General features: G+C 43.5%; 1 protein-coding gene and 1 long non-coding RNA gene across 2 annotated transcripts in view; both read right to left on the minus strand.

Annotated features, from left to right (window-relative positions):
- Positions 1-12,042: 12,042 nt before the first annotated feature.
- On the minus strand, positions 12,043-14,967 carry LOC143926504 (uncharacterized). Its single transcript, XR_013262094.1, has 2 exons — positions 12,609-14,967; positions 12,043-12,564 (listed from the first exon to the last, which is right to left on the minus strand). It is a non-coding gene; the product is annotated as an uncharacterized LOC143926504 (long non-coding RNA).
- A 670-nt stretch (positions 14,968-15,637) lies between these two features.
- CMPK1 (cytidine/uridine monophosphate kinase 1) overlaps positions 15,638-16,801 on the minus strand; it is a 35,122-nt gene continuing 33,958 nt past the window's right edge. The window contains exons 5-6 of the mRNA XM_077450290.1: positions 16,313-16,409; positions 15,638-15,801 (exon numbers count right to left, since the gene is read on the minus strand). Of these exons, the coding sequence (XP_077306416.1) occupies positions 15,760-15,801; positions 16,313-16,409 (139 nt within the window). The 3' untranslated portion in view covers positions 15,638-15,759. The remainder of the gene's footprint in view (positions 15,802-16,312; positions 16,410-16,801) is intronic.

A 16,801-nucleotide genomic window follows, 5' to 3' on the forward strand; every position in this document is an offset into this window, starting at 1 on the left:
GGGCAGAGACCAACCCTAGCTTCAGCTTTGCCTGAGAAGCGTGTATACCATTACAAGTTACCATCCATTGGAACTGTTCGTGCAGGCGGAGGGCAGCGACACGGACTTTGCTGTGAAGATGGACATTTGGGGGGAGTGCGGGGTCAGGGGAGAGGGGGCAGGAGTTGTGGCGGTAATGTGGGGATGTACAGTTTTATTATCTGTTAGATCCCAGTGCCCTGCTTTTGTTTTTTCTTTTGTTTTTTTTTTTTCTTGTCTGTCACATTCTGAGTAAAACTGATTGTTTCTTCCTTGCTGCTGCGTATGTTTGACTGAATGTCGTACGAATAGACGCGGTCGCGTGGGGGGGCGGTTTCGGGGGCTCATCTATGGAGCCCTGCCCTCCCTCTTCCCCCAATTAGGATTGCATATCCGCTCGGGATGCACCTGCGCACCTGAGTAAGATATATGCTAGATCCGTGCAGTTGCACGAACTTAGGCCCCCGGGCCAAGGTATAGTGGCTGTAGTTCTTTTCCCTTTTCTCTTATCTCTTTCTCTACACTCTTCTCTCTTCTATCTACCCCTGTACTTTTCCGTCTCCCTTGTTCGGAATACTCTCCTCCTCTGCATCCTCCCGATTTTTCTACCCCTTCCCTAATCTCAGCTAAGCCCACCTACCAGCTACCCTTGCCCCATATCCCCCCCTTCCCTCCCCCCCTTCCCTTGACTGCTCTCACCCGTCCTCCCTCCTTTTCTTCCTCCTCCCTTCCCTCCTGCCCTGGACATGGCCCTGGACGCTGTACGGGTGTTATCCCTCAACGCCAGAGGGCTTAACATGCCGGAGAAAAGGCGGATGTTATTGCATGATCTCAAAAAAACGTTTACTGACATCGCGTTCATCCAAGAGACACATTTCAGATCTGACAAACTGAATTATTTACAAAATAACCACTTTCCCTTGGCTTTCCACTCTACTAACCCATCGGCTAGATCCAGAGGGGTATCCATCTTACTCTCTAAGCATATCCCATGGCGCACCCAGGCTACCATGGCAGACCCCTTGGGACGCTATCTGTTTCTCAAGGGGCTGGTGCGAGAAACGCAAATAACACTAGCTACTGTCTACGCCCCGAATGATAGGCTGCATTCCTGGAAACCACGCTGAACAAACTACAGAGCTTTCAGCAGGGCCACTTGATACTAGGCGGGGACTTCGATGTCCCATTAATACCGTCCACGGACACCTCTACGGGTAAATCTTCGATTCCCCCAAGTCACCTTAAACGTATCGCCAAAAGATTTCATAGAGCTCAATTAATTGATGTATGGAGATTACTCCATTCTGGTGAAAGGGACTACACGTTCTATTCTCCCCCGCACAGAGTCTATACTAGAATAGACTACTTTATGATTCCCCATGGCCAATTGCATGCAGTAAGCGCTACATCGATTGGACACATTACCTGGTCTGATCACGCCCCTATTCTCCTTACCTATTCCTTAGTTGGTACCGCGTCACCTAGGCGATGGTTCTGGCGCCTCAACGAGAGTCTGCTACAGACTCCGGAGGTATTGGCAGAGGTGTCCAGAGAACTCGACCTGTACTTCCAGTTGAATGACAGGCCGGATTGCGATCCCGGCGTGCTGTGGGAGGCCCACAAGCCAGTCATTAGGGGCATCCTGATTAAACATGGTGCCCGTATTAAAAGGGAACGAGCGAAACATCTTACCCAACTGCTGCAAAAATTAGACGCCCTAGAAGCTCGGCATAAACACGCCCCATCCCGAGCGACGGAAGCGGACCTGGCAACGGTTAGAGGACAGATTACTGATCTGCTGTGGTATAAGGCCAAAGCGGCGTTACAGTTTTGCCGTAAGGCGAATTATGAATCCGGGAACAAGTGTGGGAGACTGTTGGCGAAACAAGTGCGGGACCATAAACTTTCCTCCTATATCCCCAGGGTGTCCAGGACTGACGGGCAACAACTGACCCTCCCAGAGCAGATTACTCAGGAATTTGGTGAATTTTACTCTCAACTATATAATTTGCAGTCACCTGGGTCGCCTCGGGCCGACATGGTGGACTACATTAGGGAGTCCCAAGTGCCATCACTGCCTCCAGAAATCCGGGAAGAGTTAGACTCACCCATCACTCTAATGGAGCTCCAGAAAGCGTTGAGCTCTATGAAACCGGGGAAAGCACCGGGGCCGGACGGCTACACCACACAATATTACAGAACACTGCTGCCAATTCTGGGTCCCCGTCTGCTACAACTGTTTCATGCATTAGACTCGGGTTCGGTTTTCGCCAGGGACACACTAAAAGCCCACATCTCGGTCATACATAAAGACGGGAAAGACCCTATGTTGTGCAGTAGCTACAGGCCCATCTCGCTCCTAAACACGGACCTGAAGCTGTACACCAAGATTTTGGCCACCCGCCTGGCCCAGCATGTCTCACGGATAGTACATCTAGACCAGGTGGGATTTATACCCGCGCGAGAAGCAAGGGATAGCACGTCTAAGGTGCTTAACCTAATACACATAGCCCGCTCTAGCGGCACACCCTGTGTCCTTCTTAACACGGACGCAGAGAAGGCGTTCGACCGGGTGGACTGGTCGTACATGTTCTCCGTCCTGAGACAGGTGGGTCTGGGGGAGGTGATGTTGCGCCGCATAGCGGGAGTGTACTCTAACCTCTCGGCACAGGTAAAGGCAAATGGGATATTGTCCGATTCCTTCCAGATTACAAATGGCACTAGACAGGGTTGCCCACTCTCCCCCTTGCTGTTTGCTATCTCCTTGGAACCATTTCTGGCCACGATCAGACTGAACCCCGACGTCCAGGGCATACGGGTTGGTAAAATGCAACACAAAATTGCGGCGTACGCAGACGACCTCTTATTTACACTGACAAACCCAGCAATATCTCTCCCGAACTTGCTTAACCAATTTGAGATCTATGGGACTATGTCCAATCTACAGATTAATTTCACGAAATCGGAAGCGATGGGGATAGCGATACCGCCAAACACTCTACGGACGATGCAAACTGACTTTCGATTTAAGTGGACATCTACAGCACTGACTTATCTTGGCACGAAAATTCCAGCCGACCTTTCGCGAATATATGAGCTGAACTTCCCGCCCCTGCTTACAACTACTAAAGTACTATTGTCTAAATGGCAGACGAACCTAATCTCCTGGTTTGGGAGATGTAACCTACTAAAGATGAGTATACTCCCAAAATACCTCTACCTCTTTCAGGCCCTACCGGTGGCTATACCGTGCACATTCTTTAAAAGAGTGCAGGCTTTGTTTGCGGAGTTTGTCTGGGCCCACAGGAAACCCCGCATCAAGCGCTCACAATTGACTGCGCCCAAACATTTGGGAGGCCTCGCCCTCCCGGATGTCAGAGGCTACTACTTGGCGGTTCAATTGGCCAGAGTCGTCGATTGGCAACGACACGGGGCACTGAAGCTGTGGGCCCAGATAGAACAGGAGCAATCCACCATCCCCCTAAATAGGGCACTCTGGTGCTGGGATGGGATCCCAACTGACCTTAAGACACATCCCCTGATTGGAAACACTCTGACACAAAGTGCAAAAGCTATCCTGAAGACACAGCAAACCACTCGGACTTCTCCTCTGACCCCTATATTAGGGAACCCTAGCTTTCCACCGGGCATGTCAACCGCACACTTCCGGACTTTAAGAGACACCGACAGGACCGTGGCATCAGGTTTCGTGAGGCAGGACAGATGGCCTACCATTGCGGAACTGATAGACCCCTTAGGCCTTTATAGACTTACCTTCTGGCCGGCAGTACAACTACACCATTTCCTTCAAACCTTGAGGGACCCGCAAGCATATGCTAGGCAACTTACGACTTTTGAAGAGTTATGTTCAGGGGTGGAACCCCTCCCACATACGCTGTCCAAGACATACAATCTGCTGAACACCCCCCCTACCCAGCCTTTGTTACCCAGCATCAGACAATGGGAAACTGATCTGCAGTGTACGTTCACGGCAACACAAATACAGAATATGATCCACCTGTCCTTTAAATCCTCAATCTGCACCAAAACACAGGAAAATAACTATAAGATTTTGACGAGATGGTATCTGACACCCAGCAGACTCCAAACTATCTTCCCCGAGGCATCGGATAGATGCTGGAGGTGTGGGACGAGCAAGGGTACGATCCTACACATTTTCTGGTCATGTTCCAAATTAACCTCCTTCTGGACGACAGTCCGCTCGATCTCTCAAAAGTTTACGGATTTCATAATCCCGGAGGATCCCGCTTTCTTTCTGTTGCATGTCTCTACCATGTCTGTCAAAACGTACAAAAAAGCTGTCCTACGTCACCTGGTGAATGCTGCCAAGTCCTGTATTCCCTTACTCTGGAAACAGCAAAACCCCCCTACTATAACACTCTGGCTGAAAAAAGTAGAAGAAATTAATAGAATGGAAGATCTGATAATGACCGCGAATAACAAACACGAGGTGTATCAGAAAACATGGACCCACTGGAATATTTTTAAATATTCAGAAGAGGGCAAAACCCTCCTTGGTTTGGGTCAAACTAGTTAATGTTAGGATTGGATAAGCTCTGGTTCTGTGAACCTGGCTGTTTCAGGGGCCATGTCCAGAATTGTTTCCCATCCCCCTTCCCCCCCCTCCCTCCCTTGACCCGATTTTCCCCACTTATCTTTCCTATCCCGTCTCCACCCACCCCCTCTCCTCCCTCTTCTGCCTTTTCTCCCCTTCTCCTCTCTTTCCCATCTTCACTCTCTTCTCAGTCTTTCCTCTTTGGTGAGGCCCACGGATCGCCGACCTTCTAGGATCTGCGTGTCAGAGGGGCGTGGACAATATGAGAGCCTGGCGTAAGAGAACTGTACTATGGACAATATTACTCACATGCCAATGTGTTATAGCTGGTAGAGAGGATGTCCTGTGTTCGCTTGTAGAAGTTACCTTTTTTTTTTCTGTATGTACGTTTCTGTATCTGACCTCTTGGGACCGGGATTTGTGGGTCTATCCTCTATTTTCTGTTTCTGTATTCATGTGATATAAAACCAATAAAACAGATATTTGCAAAAAATAAAAATAAAAAAATAATTCAGATAACTAAAGTACACCTAAAATTAAAATGGCATTTTAGTCAAAAGACTATGGGGGTTATTTACGAAAGGCAAATCCACTTTGCACTGCAAGTGCACTTGGAAGTACAGTCGCTCTAAATCTCAGGTGTAGATCTGAAATGAGGGGAAGCTCTGCTGATTTTATCATCCAATCATGTGAAAGCTAAAATGCGTTTTTTTTATTTTCTTTGAATGTCCTCCTCGGATCTACAGCGACTGCACTTTCAGTGCAATTTCAAGTGCACTTGTAGTGCAAAGAGGATTTTTCTTTCCTAAGTAACAGCCTATGAGTAAAACTAAATTGAAATTTGACATAAAAATTAACACTGTCTGTCACAGCCCATGATATTGTAAAGGATGTTGCTCATCCTTTGCAATAGCAATAGTTAATCAAAAAAAAAAAATCAAAAAAAAAAAAGGTAAAAGGTGCAGCAAAAACAGGAACAAACAAAAACACCTTTTTAAGTGCCGATGTTACAGTGAAATTTCAAATGCAAACACACATTTAGGTCCTGTACACATGTGTAAATGCCAATTGCACCACACATACATAGTTGAATAAAGCCAATAGTCCATCCAGATCAACCTGTGTGAGGGTACATGTGTCAGTGTCGATAATCAATTCCCCTATCCCTGTATGTTGTGTTCACTAGGATGCACATCCAAGAGTCTCTTTAAAATATCAACTCGCCACTGACACCACCACTTGTGGAAGAGAGTTCCACATCCTACTTGTCTTGACAGTGAAAAAAAACCCTACCCAGCTTAAGGTTAAACCGCTTCTCCTCCAATCTCATTGTGTGGCTGTGTCCTCTAACACACCATGAATAGTTTTTATTATTTATTTTTATGGTCCATGCCTACAGACCTGTTTGTAGATTAAGAGTTTATGGGCAACTGTATCGCATGCTCTAGCAAAATCCAGATATACCACAGACATTCCCCTGTCTAGATGGCTGCTCACTTCCTCGTAGGAACGACCCTTTGTAAACCCATGGTGAGTACTACTAATGATACTGTTTTCATAGCAAATTCTTGGATATAGTCCCTTATCATCCCCTCAAATCATTTACATACCACTGATGTTATGCTGACTGGCCTGTAGTTTCTTGGAATATATTTCTGCCCTTTTTTGAATATTGGTACCACACACGCCAATCAGCTAGTACAATTCTTGTCAGTACGCTGTCCACAAAGATTAGGAATAATGGTCTAGCCATAACCTGACTGAGCTCTTTGAGGACTCTCAGGTATAAGCCATCTGGTCCTGGTGATTTATTTGTGTCAAACATTTCTAGTCTTCTCTCCACTCGGGTCTCTGTTAGCCACAAAGGTACGTCCTACAACATGTTAATAACAATACAATCATGATCGGTGTACCCCTACTGTCCCTGAATAAAAACTGAGAAGAAGTTGCCTTCTCTGTGTCATCCGTAGCCATCCTCTCTCCCTTCATCGTCTTTTATGTGGGCAATGTGATCTGATCTCGCTTTTGTACTATAAATACGTCTGAAAAAAAAAAAAAAAACTAGATTTTTTTTTTTTAACTCTTCTCTGCTGTGTCTCTCTCATCATAGTCTTTTTTTTTTTACACTATTGCATTCCTTATAGTACTGAAATGCTGACAATGACCCATCCCCTTTATATTTTTTAATGGCCATTTTTTTTCCCTTTAATAAGACATTTTCATTATGGTTTAGCTTGAGGTATCACCGCAAACGTCAGAGCAAGAGCAAAAAATTTTTGTGGCAAACCTCCTGTGCAACTGTAAACCAGTAAAGTGTTGCCTATGATTTTTTAGATTTTTAGATACTTGGCACCGTTCCATGGCAGGATGCAATTTTAAAGCATGACATATTTGGCATCTCTTTACTCAGAGAAACATCATCTTTTATATTTTACCAAATAATTGGGTATTATATTGTGTTTTTGTGAATTAAAATTCATTAAAATGGTATCTTTACCAAAATATTTGCGTTTGAAAAAACACTGCACACATATTGTGTGACAAACATATGCCACGCTCGCCATTTTATTCTTTAGGCCATATATTTATTATGTTTGGTCATTTTCTAGGAAAAAAAAATTATTACATGGAGAGGAATGCCAGAATTGGCCCAGGCTTGAAATGGTTAAAGGTACATGTTACAAAGCGATCATACTAACTACACTCCTTGATCAACTCACTTGGAACAAGCATCAACGTTATTGTTGTGACAATACCCAATATGTGCACAATCTGGGTCAGTAGACTTGCTTAATAGTGAGACAAGATTGAGGATGACAGCACAGGAACACAAACCTTCATAGCAAGTCACCAGTGGCCACACTAGTGAAGAACTTCAATCTTAAGCCCCATACACACTATCAGATTATCTGCTAATTTTTGTCTTCAGATTTACCAAAACCATGTAGTGCAAGGGCCTGCCTGATTGCATATAAATTGAATCTCCTAAAGTTTGACTTCATATTATATGGTTTTGGTAAATCTGAAGGAAAAAATCTGCAGAAAATCTGACAGTGTGTACTTTACAGTCTCATGATAACCTGAAAAGTTTTTTTGATTTTTTTTAAACATTTTATTATTTTAAATAATATTTAAGTTTTTCAGAAGTCCAACTATAAAATGAATTGATATGTTTCGGTTTCAGAGAGTTCTGACAGTCATGTCACATTTACCATAATATTCAGGCTTATTTAGTAAAGTAGTGTAAGGAGTTAGATGATTATGAATTATTGCACTAGACACTTATGTGTACATGTGTATAGGCACACACTTGATTGGCTTGTGCCATCTCACCACAATGCAGGTCTATGGACAAATCTCAAATAAAATATGTTAGGTTTGGGGTATCCAGTTATAAAACACATAGCTGCTATAATTTTGCTATGCTACTTGAACTGCTGAAAACATAACCAGTAGAGGGAGTACCCTACAACTAAATGTGAATAGAACCAAGGAAAATAAAAGGTACTGCAAGGTTATAAAAATGACTTTTAGAGCCCCTTTGCAATGTTGCACACATTTTTGATGAAGGTAAAAATGCATACACAAAATACAGCTAGTTCTGTAGGTTTCTGGGATCAGCGGTCTCCACATTAATCATATTTCACACAACAGGAACCCTTTCACACGTGTGCTTCTAAGAACAATATTGTGTTCACCAAATGCTAGTTGTGGGATACAAACCATCACTTCTAATAGGACCTGTACGTGTGAGATTTAAAAACCGAAATTGTACATAGTGTATATCAAGAATAACCATATATCACCAAGTGTGTAGGAGTTAATAACGCTAGGTACCTGTCAGCAACCAACGCTTTTTATTTGCAAGATAAAATTACAGGAAGCTCAGGAGCGGAGTCCAGAGTGCAGCCTGATGACAGCACAGACCTGGAGATTGAACAAAACAAGAAGGAAAGGCAGGACAGGGGGACACATAGATCTATAATCATGGTGCCCGAGAGAGGATTTATCCAGTGGAGCTTTGCTGGTCTGGTTTCTTCTGCTCTGCCCTGGCTGGGTATTGGCCACAAACGATTTATGTGGTGGTGGCTACTCACTTTGTTTGTTAATGTGATCTGTCACATCACGTGGAGAATTTATCACAGACTTTTATGCACTGCCCTATGAGAGATATGACGTCAAGTATCGCCTATCGAGGAACTGATTTTTTTTTTTTTAGCAATTCAGAGACCTACAGCATTGGTTTCTATAGAGCCCATTTATCACAGTTTGCATTAAGCGTGAGGAAGTTGTTGTTTGTTTTAGACCCCTTTCAAACTGGAGCGCTTTGCAAGCGCCACATTGCAAAAAATAGCACCTACAAAGTGCCCTGAAAGAGCCGCTCCTCACACTCCAGTGTGAAAGCCCAAGTGCTTTCACACTAGAGCGGTGCGCTGGCAGGACAGTAAAAAAAAAGTCCTGCTAGCAGCATCTTTGGAGCGGTGTGTATACCGCTCCTGTCCATTGAAATGAAGGGGGCAGCGTGGCTATACCGCCGGCAAAGCGCCGCTGCAGCACCGCTTTGTGGTGGTTTTAACCCTTGCTCAGCCGCTAGCTAGGGAGGTAAAACTGCCCCTCTAGCGGCCGAATACCGCCGCTCCCGCTCCGCCCCACTGTGAAAGGGGCCTAAGAGCTCAACTCTATTTCTTCACTTATATCTCACCAATTCTCAGGCCCTCCTGATAAAACATTTACATTTAGCATAAAACACATTTTTAGCCCACAAACACCAAGTGATAGACAGCCTGGTTTGTAGAGCTTAACCCTACTCAGCCCTTATTCCAGTCAGTTTGCATATTCTGGGTTGGTAATTAGCTCATTAAATTTGCCCAAAACACCTACTGTGCTCTATATAAGTGGTCTCTAAAGTAAGGCCCTTTGCCTGCCTTTATCTGGCCCATGGGGTGCTGTTCTTCTCACTGAAACCAAGTACATGGCACTTTCTTCCTAATGACACCAAGGATGGGGTACTATTCCTTCCAATGATGGGGCACTATTCTTCCCACTGACGCCAATGATGGGACACTATCCCTTCCAGTGATACCAATGATGGGGCACTATTCCTTCCAGTGATACCAATGATGGGGCACTATCCCTTCCAGTGATACCAATGATGGGGCACTATCCCTTCCAGTGATACCAATGATGGGGCACTATCCCTTCCAGTGATACCAATGATGGGGCACTATTACTTCCAGTGATACCAATGATGGGGTACTATCCCTTCCAGTGATACAAATGATGGGGCACTATTCCTCCCACTGACACCAATGATGGGGCACTATTCCTCCCACTGATACCAATAATGGGGCACTATTTCTCCCAAGAACACCAATGATGGTGCACTAATCCTCCAACTGACACTGACTCTGTCCCCCCTAAGTCTGCAGGACAGTAGGCTGGCCCTGTTTAGTAACTTTGGAGACCCCTGCTCTAGATTTGCCATATGCAATCTGAATAATACAGAAACCATTCTGGTAACACTAGGCATAGCAACATGGAATGGGTACCCAATGCATGTTCTGTATACTTCTAAAGGGGATGTTACATAATTCACACTTTTTAACCAAGAGAAAGAGGACTACAGATAATATAAGATTTTGTTACGCTTGTGTAGCCCTGAGAGAAATCTTAATTTCTGTGCACATGTATGTGTGTGTTTGGATGTACACATACGTATATTATCTGTGATGTTCTACAATTGTTAGACTCATAATTGTATCAGTCACAATTATATTATGTTTTGTTGTAGCCCTGATGAAGGGGGAGTTTCTCTGGCCCCCGAAACACATTGGCTGTTTTCTTTAGTACAATACCAATGAATAAATTTGGACTCTAATTTTTTTGGTCCGGCACTCATCACAAGGCATAGATAAATGCACACTAAAAATACCAAAATTCAGTTTAATGTTTTGGGTGTGTGAACAGGAACTGAATTTAATAAATTTCTTCCCTCCGACCCCTAAAATGTATTGGTTTCTAATAACGTGACGAGAATACATTTGATTAGAAAATGGCTGTCCACACAGCTATGTGACTCCTTATTGTCCACTATCGAACAGTAATTGTGTTCAGCAGCTCCAAAGTGGAAGGCAATGAGTGAATGCAGGGACTGAAATAAAATAAAAATATAGACTCTGGCTTAACCTGTACCAGTTTTTATCTCAGCAGTTATTCAACATCTATGCTGATTGTACTGATATACAGTCAGCCACCACAACCTTCTAAACAGTATGCAACATACAATTATTTCAATAATGACACAGCAAGAAATGTAAAACATGTAAGTCATAAAAAAAAGACAACAATTCATAACGTGTACTCACTAAAAATACATATTTTTCCCTTTTTAGAGTATTTAGTGACTGGACAGTTTAACAGATATGGAATCTGGATGTACCCAAATGCCAACATTAGCAAATCAAGAAACTAACAGTAGTAAGTATGAGGTGCCTGGATTGAAAGTCTTTGGGGGAGATTTACTAAAGCTTGTGCACACAAAATCTGGTGCAGCTGTGCATAGTAACCAATCAGCTTCTAGGTTTAAGGCTCGTGTCAAACTAGCCAACTCCAAAGTTGTGCAATTTTCAGTGAAGTCCTACTATGATAAGACTATTACAGTGTGGGAGTTCACCGCTCACGGATAATTACCTCTCCTAGAATCAGCTGTCTCCACATTCAAGCAGGATGCAGGCTCTATTTGCAACAGGCGTGATAGGAAAAATAAATAGGTGGATCGCTGCACTCCAAAAAATTCACCTTTTATTGTATAAAAATGGATATCAAAGCATCACAAATGGGTACAGACTAACTGCACAGCAGCTGACGCATTTCACATTGGTGTGAAACACGTCAGCGGCTGTGCAGTTAGTCTGTACCCATTTGTGATGCTTTGATATCCATTTTTATACAATAAAAGGTGAATTTTTTGGAGTGCAGCGATCCAGCTATTTATTTTTCCTACAACTATTACACTCCTTGGCATTGAAGCCGTGTCAAAGTCAGATCAAAAGGGTACAGGAACCGTTGCAGAGACTTAAATTCTGTCAATTGAAAGAGCTCTCAGAGATGAGTGGAATTTTAAATATACTCCGAATCTAGGTCTCAAAGTAGTTGCAGTTTAGGAGATATTCAGTATCTGCACTGCTGCAGCCATCATCGGCTCATGCGCACTGAGGAAACGGGCCACTTCTTCAGTAGCTGTGCCATTACCAGCAGCTCCCACGCATGACATCATTGCGGCTCTGGCCAATCACAGCACCGGAGCGACGAACCCGGAAGTAACTCCAGTGGAAGAGGGCCGACGCCGATCCAGGGCATCGATCTAAAGGTAAGTATTTCATAATGAGCTAATATGAGATGCATACTAGCTCGATATGCCTTTGTCTTGCAGGGGTTTTTTATTTCCCCCCCTTTAAATTGAACAAGCATAAGTTAGAAGCTGATTGGTTACTATGAACAGCTGCACCTGATTCTGTGTGCACCAATTTTAGTAAGCGTTCCCCTTTGCGTAGCTGAATCAGAGGTAGATAGTGTGTTTTTATTGAAAAGAATAGAAGAAGTACACGAGTTGTCATGTCAACTTGCTTCTAAAAAGGTACAAGAGCTGATGTGGCCATCCTCAACCACAGTGTGAGCCACCGCCTGGGAACATGCATGTGCATACCATACGTCCCAACACATTGCTCAAGCTGCATGCCTATTCCACTGCAGTCACTAGGTACGGAAGTATTAGGCTGGCATCCCAGGAAAAGGCAGACATTGGGGGTTATTTACTAAAAGAAAATCCACTTTGCACTGCAAGTGCACTTGGAAGTAAAGTCGCTGTAGATCTGAGGGGGACATGCAAGGAAAATAAAAAAACAGGATTTTAGCTTGCACATGATTGGATGATAAAATCAGCAGAGCTTCCCCTCATTTCAGATCTTTCCCTCAGATTTAAAGAAACTGCACTTCCAGTGCACAGAGGATTTGCCTTTTGCAAACAACACCCATTGAATATATGCTGCTTTTTAATAGCTTTCTTTTGTAGTATAGGTCAGATCAATAGCTCTATTAAAGAAAAAAAAAATCAGTGCAGATTCAAACAATAAGTGTTTATTGCCTTTTACTGTCTATTCTGTTGCTAAAGCCCCCCCCCCCCAAGCCATAGCACAGAAGTCGGTGCCCAGCGGCCTTTAGTTGCCGACTAATGCCAACACAATTATGCTTTCCAAACTGTGAAAATTCATCCATAATGTTTGATGGGATGGAAAGTGATATCACACTAAACTACATAGGATTAAAACCCAACTCTGGGGACAAGAACATTACCAGGTAAAGCCTTTAAAACACTCCTTCTCATGAAAAGCCCCCTCCCATCATGTATGTTTTTTTTCTAGATCCCATAAATCTGCTTGTTTACATGCTGGGATTAGCACAGCTCTGGCTGTACTTCTGAGCCGCTCAGATGTAAGCGATACAAGTCTCCCGGGCCATCAAAGAAAATGCTTTGGGCTTTGTTGTTTGTGAATGGCCTGCAGGGGAGAGGGAAGCAGAGACATGACCAAAGCACTGGGATCTTTGAGACCCAAAAAAGACAAAATATAGGTGCCCCTTGGGTAGGCAAAGTGCAGGCAGGGACAAGGAGCTCGTCCTAGCTCCAAGCTGCAGCAATGTGAAAGGAAAAGGTCCATAAGCCACACATGAAGCCGACGTGTGTGCATTGAGGGAAATGAATGGCAGCCTTGACCCAGGCACGAGCCAGGCCCCCCAAAACATTTAACTCCACCACTTAGAGCTTAAGCAAAATACATTAGGGGCGTGGCCTGGGTGGAGTCCAGACTGAGGTGGCCATTCATCTCACTTCATGCACATGGGTCTGCTTCATTATGTGTGGCTTACAGATCTCTTCCTTTGACATTACGGGGATCTAGGAGACCTGCAGTTCTTACATGCAAGTGTCCTGGAAGTACAGCACAGGAGGATTTTGTTTTGCAGAAGGATGTAGAATAACATGCACATTGGGAGGTGGCTTTTGAGGTGGTCAACTTCTTTATCCTGGGAAGGTTATGGTGCCGGATCAGGGCTTTTAATCCAGTTGCTGGATAAGTTACTACACACCTCTGTGCTATTCAATAAGACCTGACTATAGCCAGCAGTGGCTCGCCAAATTTCAATCCATGTTTGGGCAGGCCAATTGTACCCAAGATCGGCCCAAAAAAAAAAAAAAAATCGGCATCATATATCGGCCGCCGTGATTTCTAAATATCGGCATCGGCCAGAGAAATACCCATATTGGTCGACCTCTAAAAGAGACCCTGTCACCAGACCATTTATTTTAACAATCTTCCTACAAGATATGTGCATTTAACATTTTAGACATGCCATTTACCTACAAAAGCCTCCCTTGTGTAAACATTTGAAAGCTGGGACTACTGCTGGGTGCCAACATCTTGGATGTGTTATCAGCATCCCACGCAGAGTCACAGCTGTCACTCAAGTTACATTCCCTTTCACTTCTCCCTGAGCAGCTATAAAAAAATTATGAAGGCAGGGGAGGGGTACAGGAGCTGGGCCAGCACAGAGTGTATTTAGACATTTTCAAAAGGGGAGAGGTTTATGGTATGAAACCGAATAGTCAGATTTTATAGCAAGTTCAGAGGCACATTGCAAGCACAATGGAAAGGCAATGTCCAGGCTGATTCCCAGAGAAGGCAAGCAAATGGTGCACTAGCTTGTGGGGGTCTTTCCAGCACCCAAACCTGAAACGAGGAGGAAAAAGTTGGCAACTGGATCATTCGAAAAATTGTAGCTTTTATTGCAGGTGGAGTGCAGAATATGCAATGGCTTACGCGTTTCGAATGTTAGCCTTAATCATAGCCAATCATGGCTGATTAGGGCTAACAGAACATGTAAGCCGCCGTTTCCTGAACTCCACCAGCAATAAAAACTACAATCTTCAGAAAAGCAAGTAGCTGCCTTTTTCCTCCTCGTTTTACATTGTTTACTTGCAATTTGGAAAGGGAAAACTCTGCAAGGAAGTATTTAAATCACTTGATCTTTCTGTGATCTTAGCTGCAATTTTGAAGTCAGTGATAGGGTCTCTTTAAAAGTAAATAAATCACTTTTGCTCATTCAAGAAAAACAGATTTTCTTGAAAACTCCAATACAGTAATGCAGTGAGAACAGCTCAGTATGGGTGGAATGGGGGCTTTTATGAGAACCTCCCTCTTTACCCTGAATGGACAGGTGATGGATTCCCTTTAACAAAGAAACAAATTACCGCCTGTCTCACCAATGACCAACAAAATACATTTAAAAAAAGGTAACTTTTTTTTTATTCTAAACCACTCCTCCCAGCTTCAGCATAATTAACCATAGCATCCCTCACTGCATTTATGGAACATTGCACTTCAGAACGAAGCCACTGCAGCTTTAGCTACACCATATCAAAATATGAGAATGTGCATTGGCTAGGGAAGAGACCGGACAAAAAACAACTGCAGGCGCACCCCCCACCGCATCATGACACCGACTCCTTTTCTATGCCAAGTTACATCCTGAACCCAATGACCATGTTCCGTTCTTAAAATATGGCTGGAATATATAAAAAGATGTGGCGGCTCTAAGCTGACCACATAGCCAAAAAATATATATTTACACACTTTCAAATATTGGATGTTCTAGTTGTCATCATTTCTAAGACCAGGATAAAGGTGTGGAGGGAGTTCCATTTAAAGGTTTATCCTTAAATGCATTCTTCAAAAAGGTAAATGGCTTGCACTGTCAGTGAGTAGTGAAGGGTACATTGCAGATACAATTTTGTTCTCTACTTTCTGTTCAAATATAAAGCAAGGTGTTTAAAAAGTGGAATTAAAATCCATTGCGGCTGCCTCAGATCTGGATGACAGAGCCTGAAAAGCCCTCACCGGCAGCTCGTAAAAAATACAATCTCATGTAGTGATAAAAGGACGGAAGCCATTGAGCTGAGATGGGTAGGCAAAAATGAGACAAATACACCAATAAGATAAAGCCCATGTTTACAATGTTTACGTAAAAAAGGAATAGAAAAAAAGTAAATAAGAAATATGCAGTAAATAAGAATTAAGCCCGAAGGATCTAAAATGCCTATCCGTGGAACATCGTTATCCTTCCCGATCAAAGACTTCCTGGACTTTGCCGAAAACCTGAAACAAAGTAAGGAGGAAAGACTTCAGCACAGTTGGAGTGTATAAAGATCCCACAGAAAGTAATAGTTGTCACTATAACCATGATCTTGTGAAGAAGATAAGAGGGGTAGAAGGCTCTGTACATGTAACAGTAACAGGATAAAAGTGATTAAAAAAAAAAAAAAAAGTTTGATTGCAAGGGGGGCTGCGAGGAGGGCGAGGATTGCATGAGGGGCTGTAATTGCAAAGTGAGACCATGATGTAAGGAATGGGGGGGGGGAGCTTTTATTCGACGGAGGGGCTTGGAATTGCAAGGGGGCTGCGATTTGAAAGGGGGGGGGGCTGATGTGAAGGAGGAGACAGAGACCAAGGATATAAAGGGAGCTGTGATGTAAAGGATCTGAGTCACAGAACAAAAACATTGTTTTAAAAGTAAAAAAAAAAATGTAATGAGTTTACGTCTAGGTCTTATCAAAAGGCACAGGAAAAACACTACGTTTTTGTTACTATACCAGTCAATTCAGCTGACCTGATCTACAGAGTAGGAGGCATCCACTTTCCGAACTCTTCCCCTCTTCTCATACAGATCAATGATAGGCCGGGTAGACTGGAGGTACGTCTGAATCCTGGAATACAAGGGAGACCCTCGGTGAAGCTCACAGATCACAGCGTATTCTCTGTTCATTTAATATGTGTAACCTTTACAGAACATAATTTTTTATACGGTGTACAATATTTCAAATGCTTGCTGATGCATGTTCCAGGAAGTTAGTTGTGAGTCTGCAAATACGTAAAATAAATTCTCAATTCAGGGCTTTTTTTTGCCAAAAACTATGAATACTTCTAGAAATTCTCAAAGTGTCACTTACATCATAAGTATCCTTAATAAATCTTTTCGTAACGCTACCCTTACCTAAACCCTCGATACATAAAACACCTAAAATGCTTAACCACTTCCAACCCAGGCTATAGTAGAATGACGGCCAGGCAGTGGTCCAGTTATCCTGACTGATACGAC

The sequence above is a fragment of the Lithobates pipiens genome, unplaced genomic scaffold (genome assembly GCF_037356315.1).
Source record: "Lithobates pipiens isolate NorthernLeopardFrog02 unplaced genomic scaffold, aLitPip1_a1.2 Scaffold_23, whole genome shotgun sequence".
NCBI lineage: Eukaryota > Metazoa > Chordata > Amphibia > Anura > Ranidae > Lithobates > Lithobates pipiens.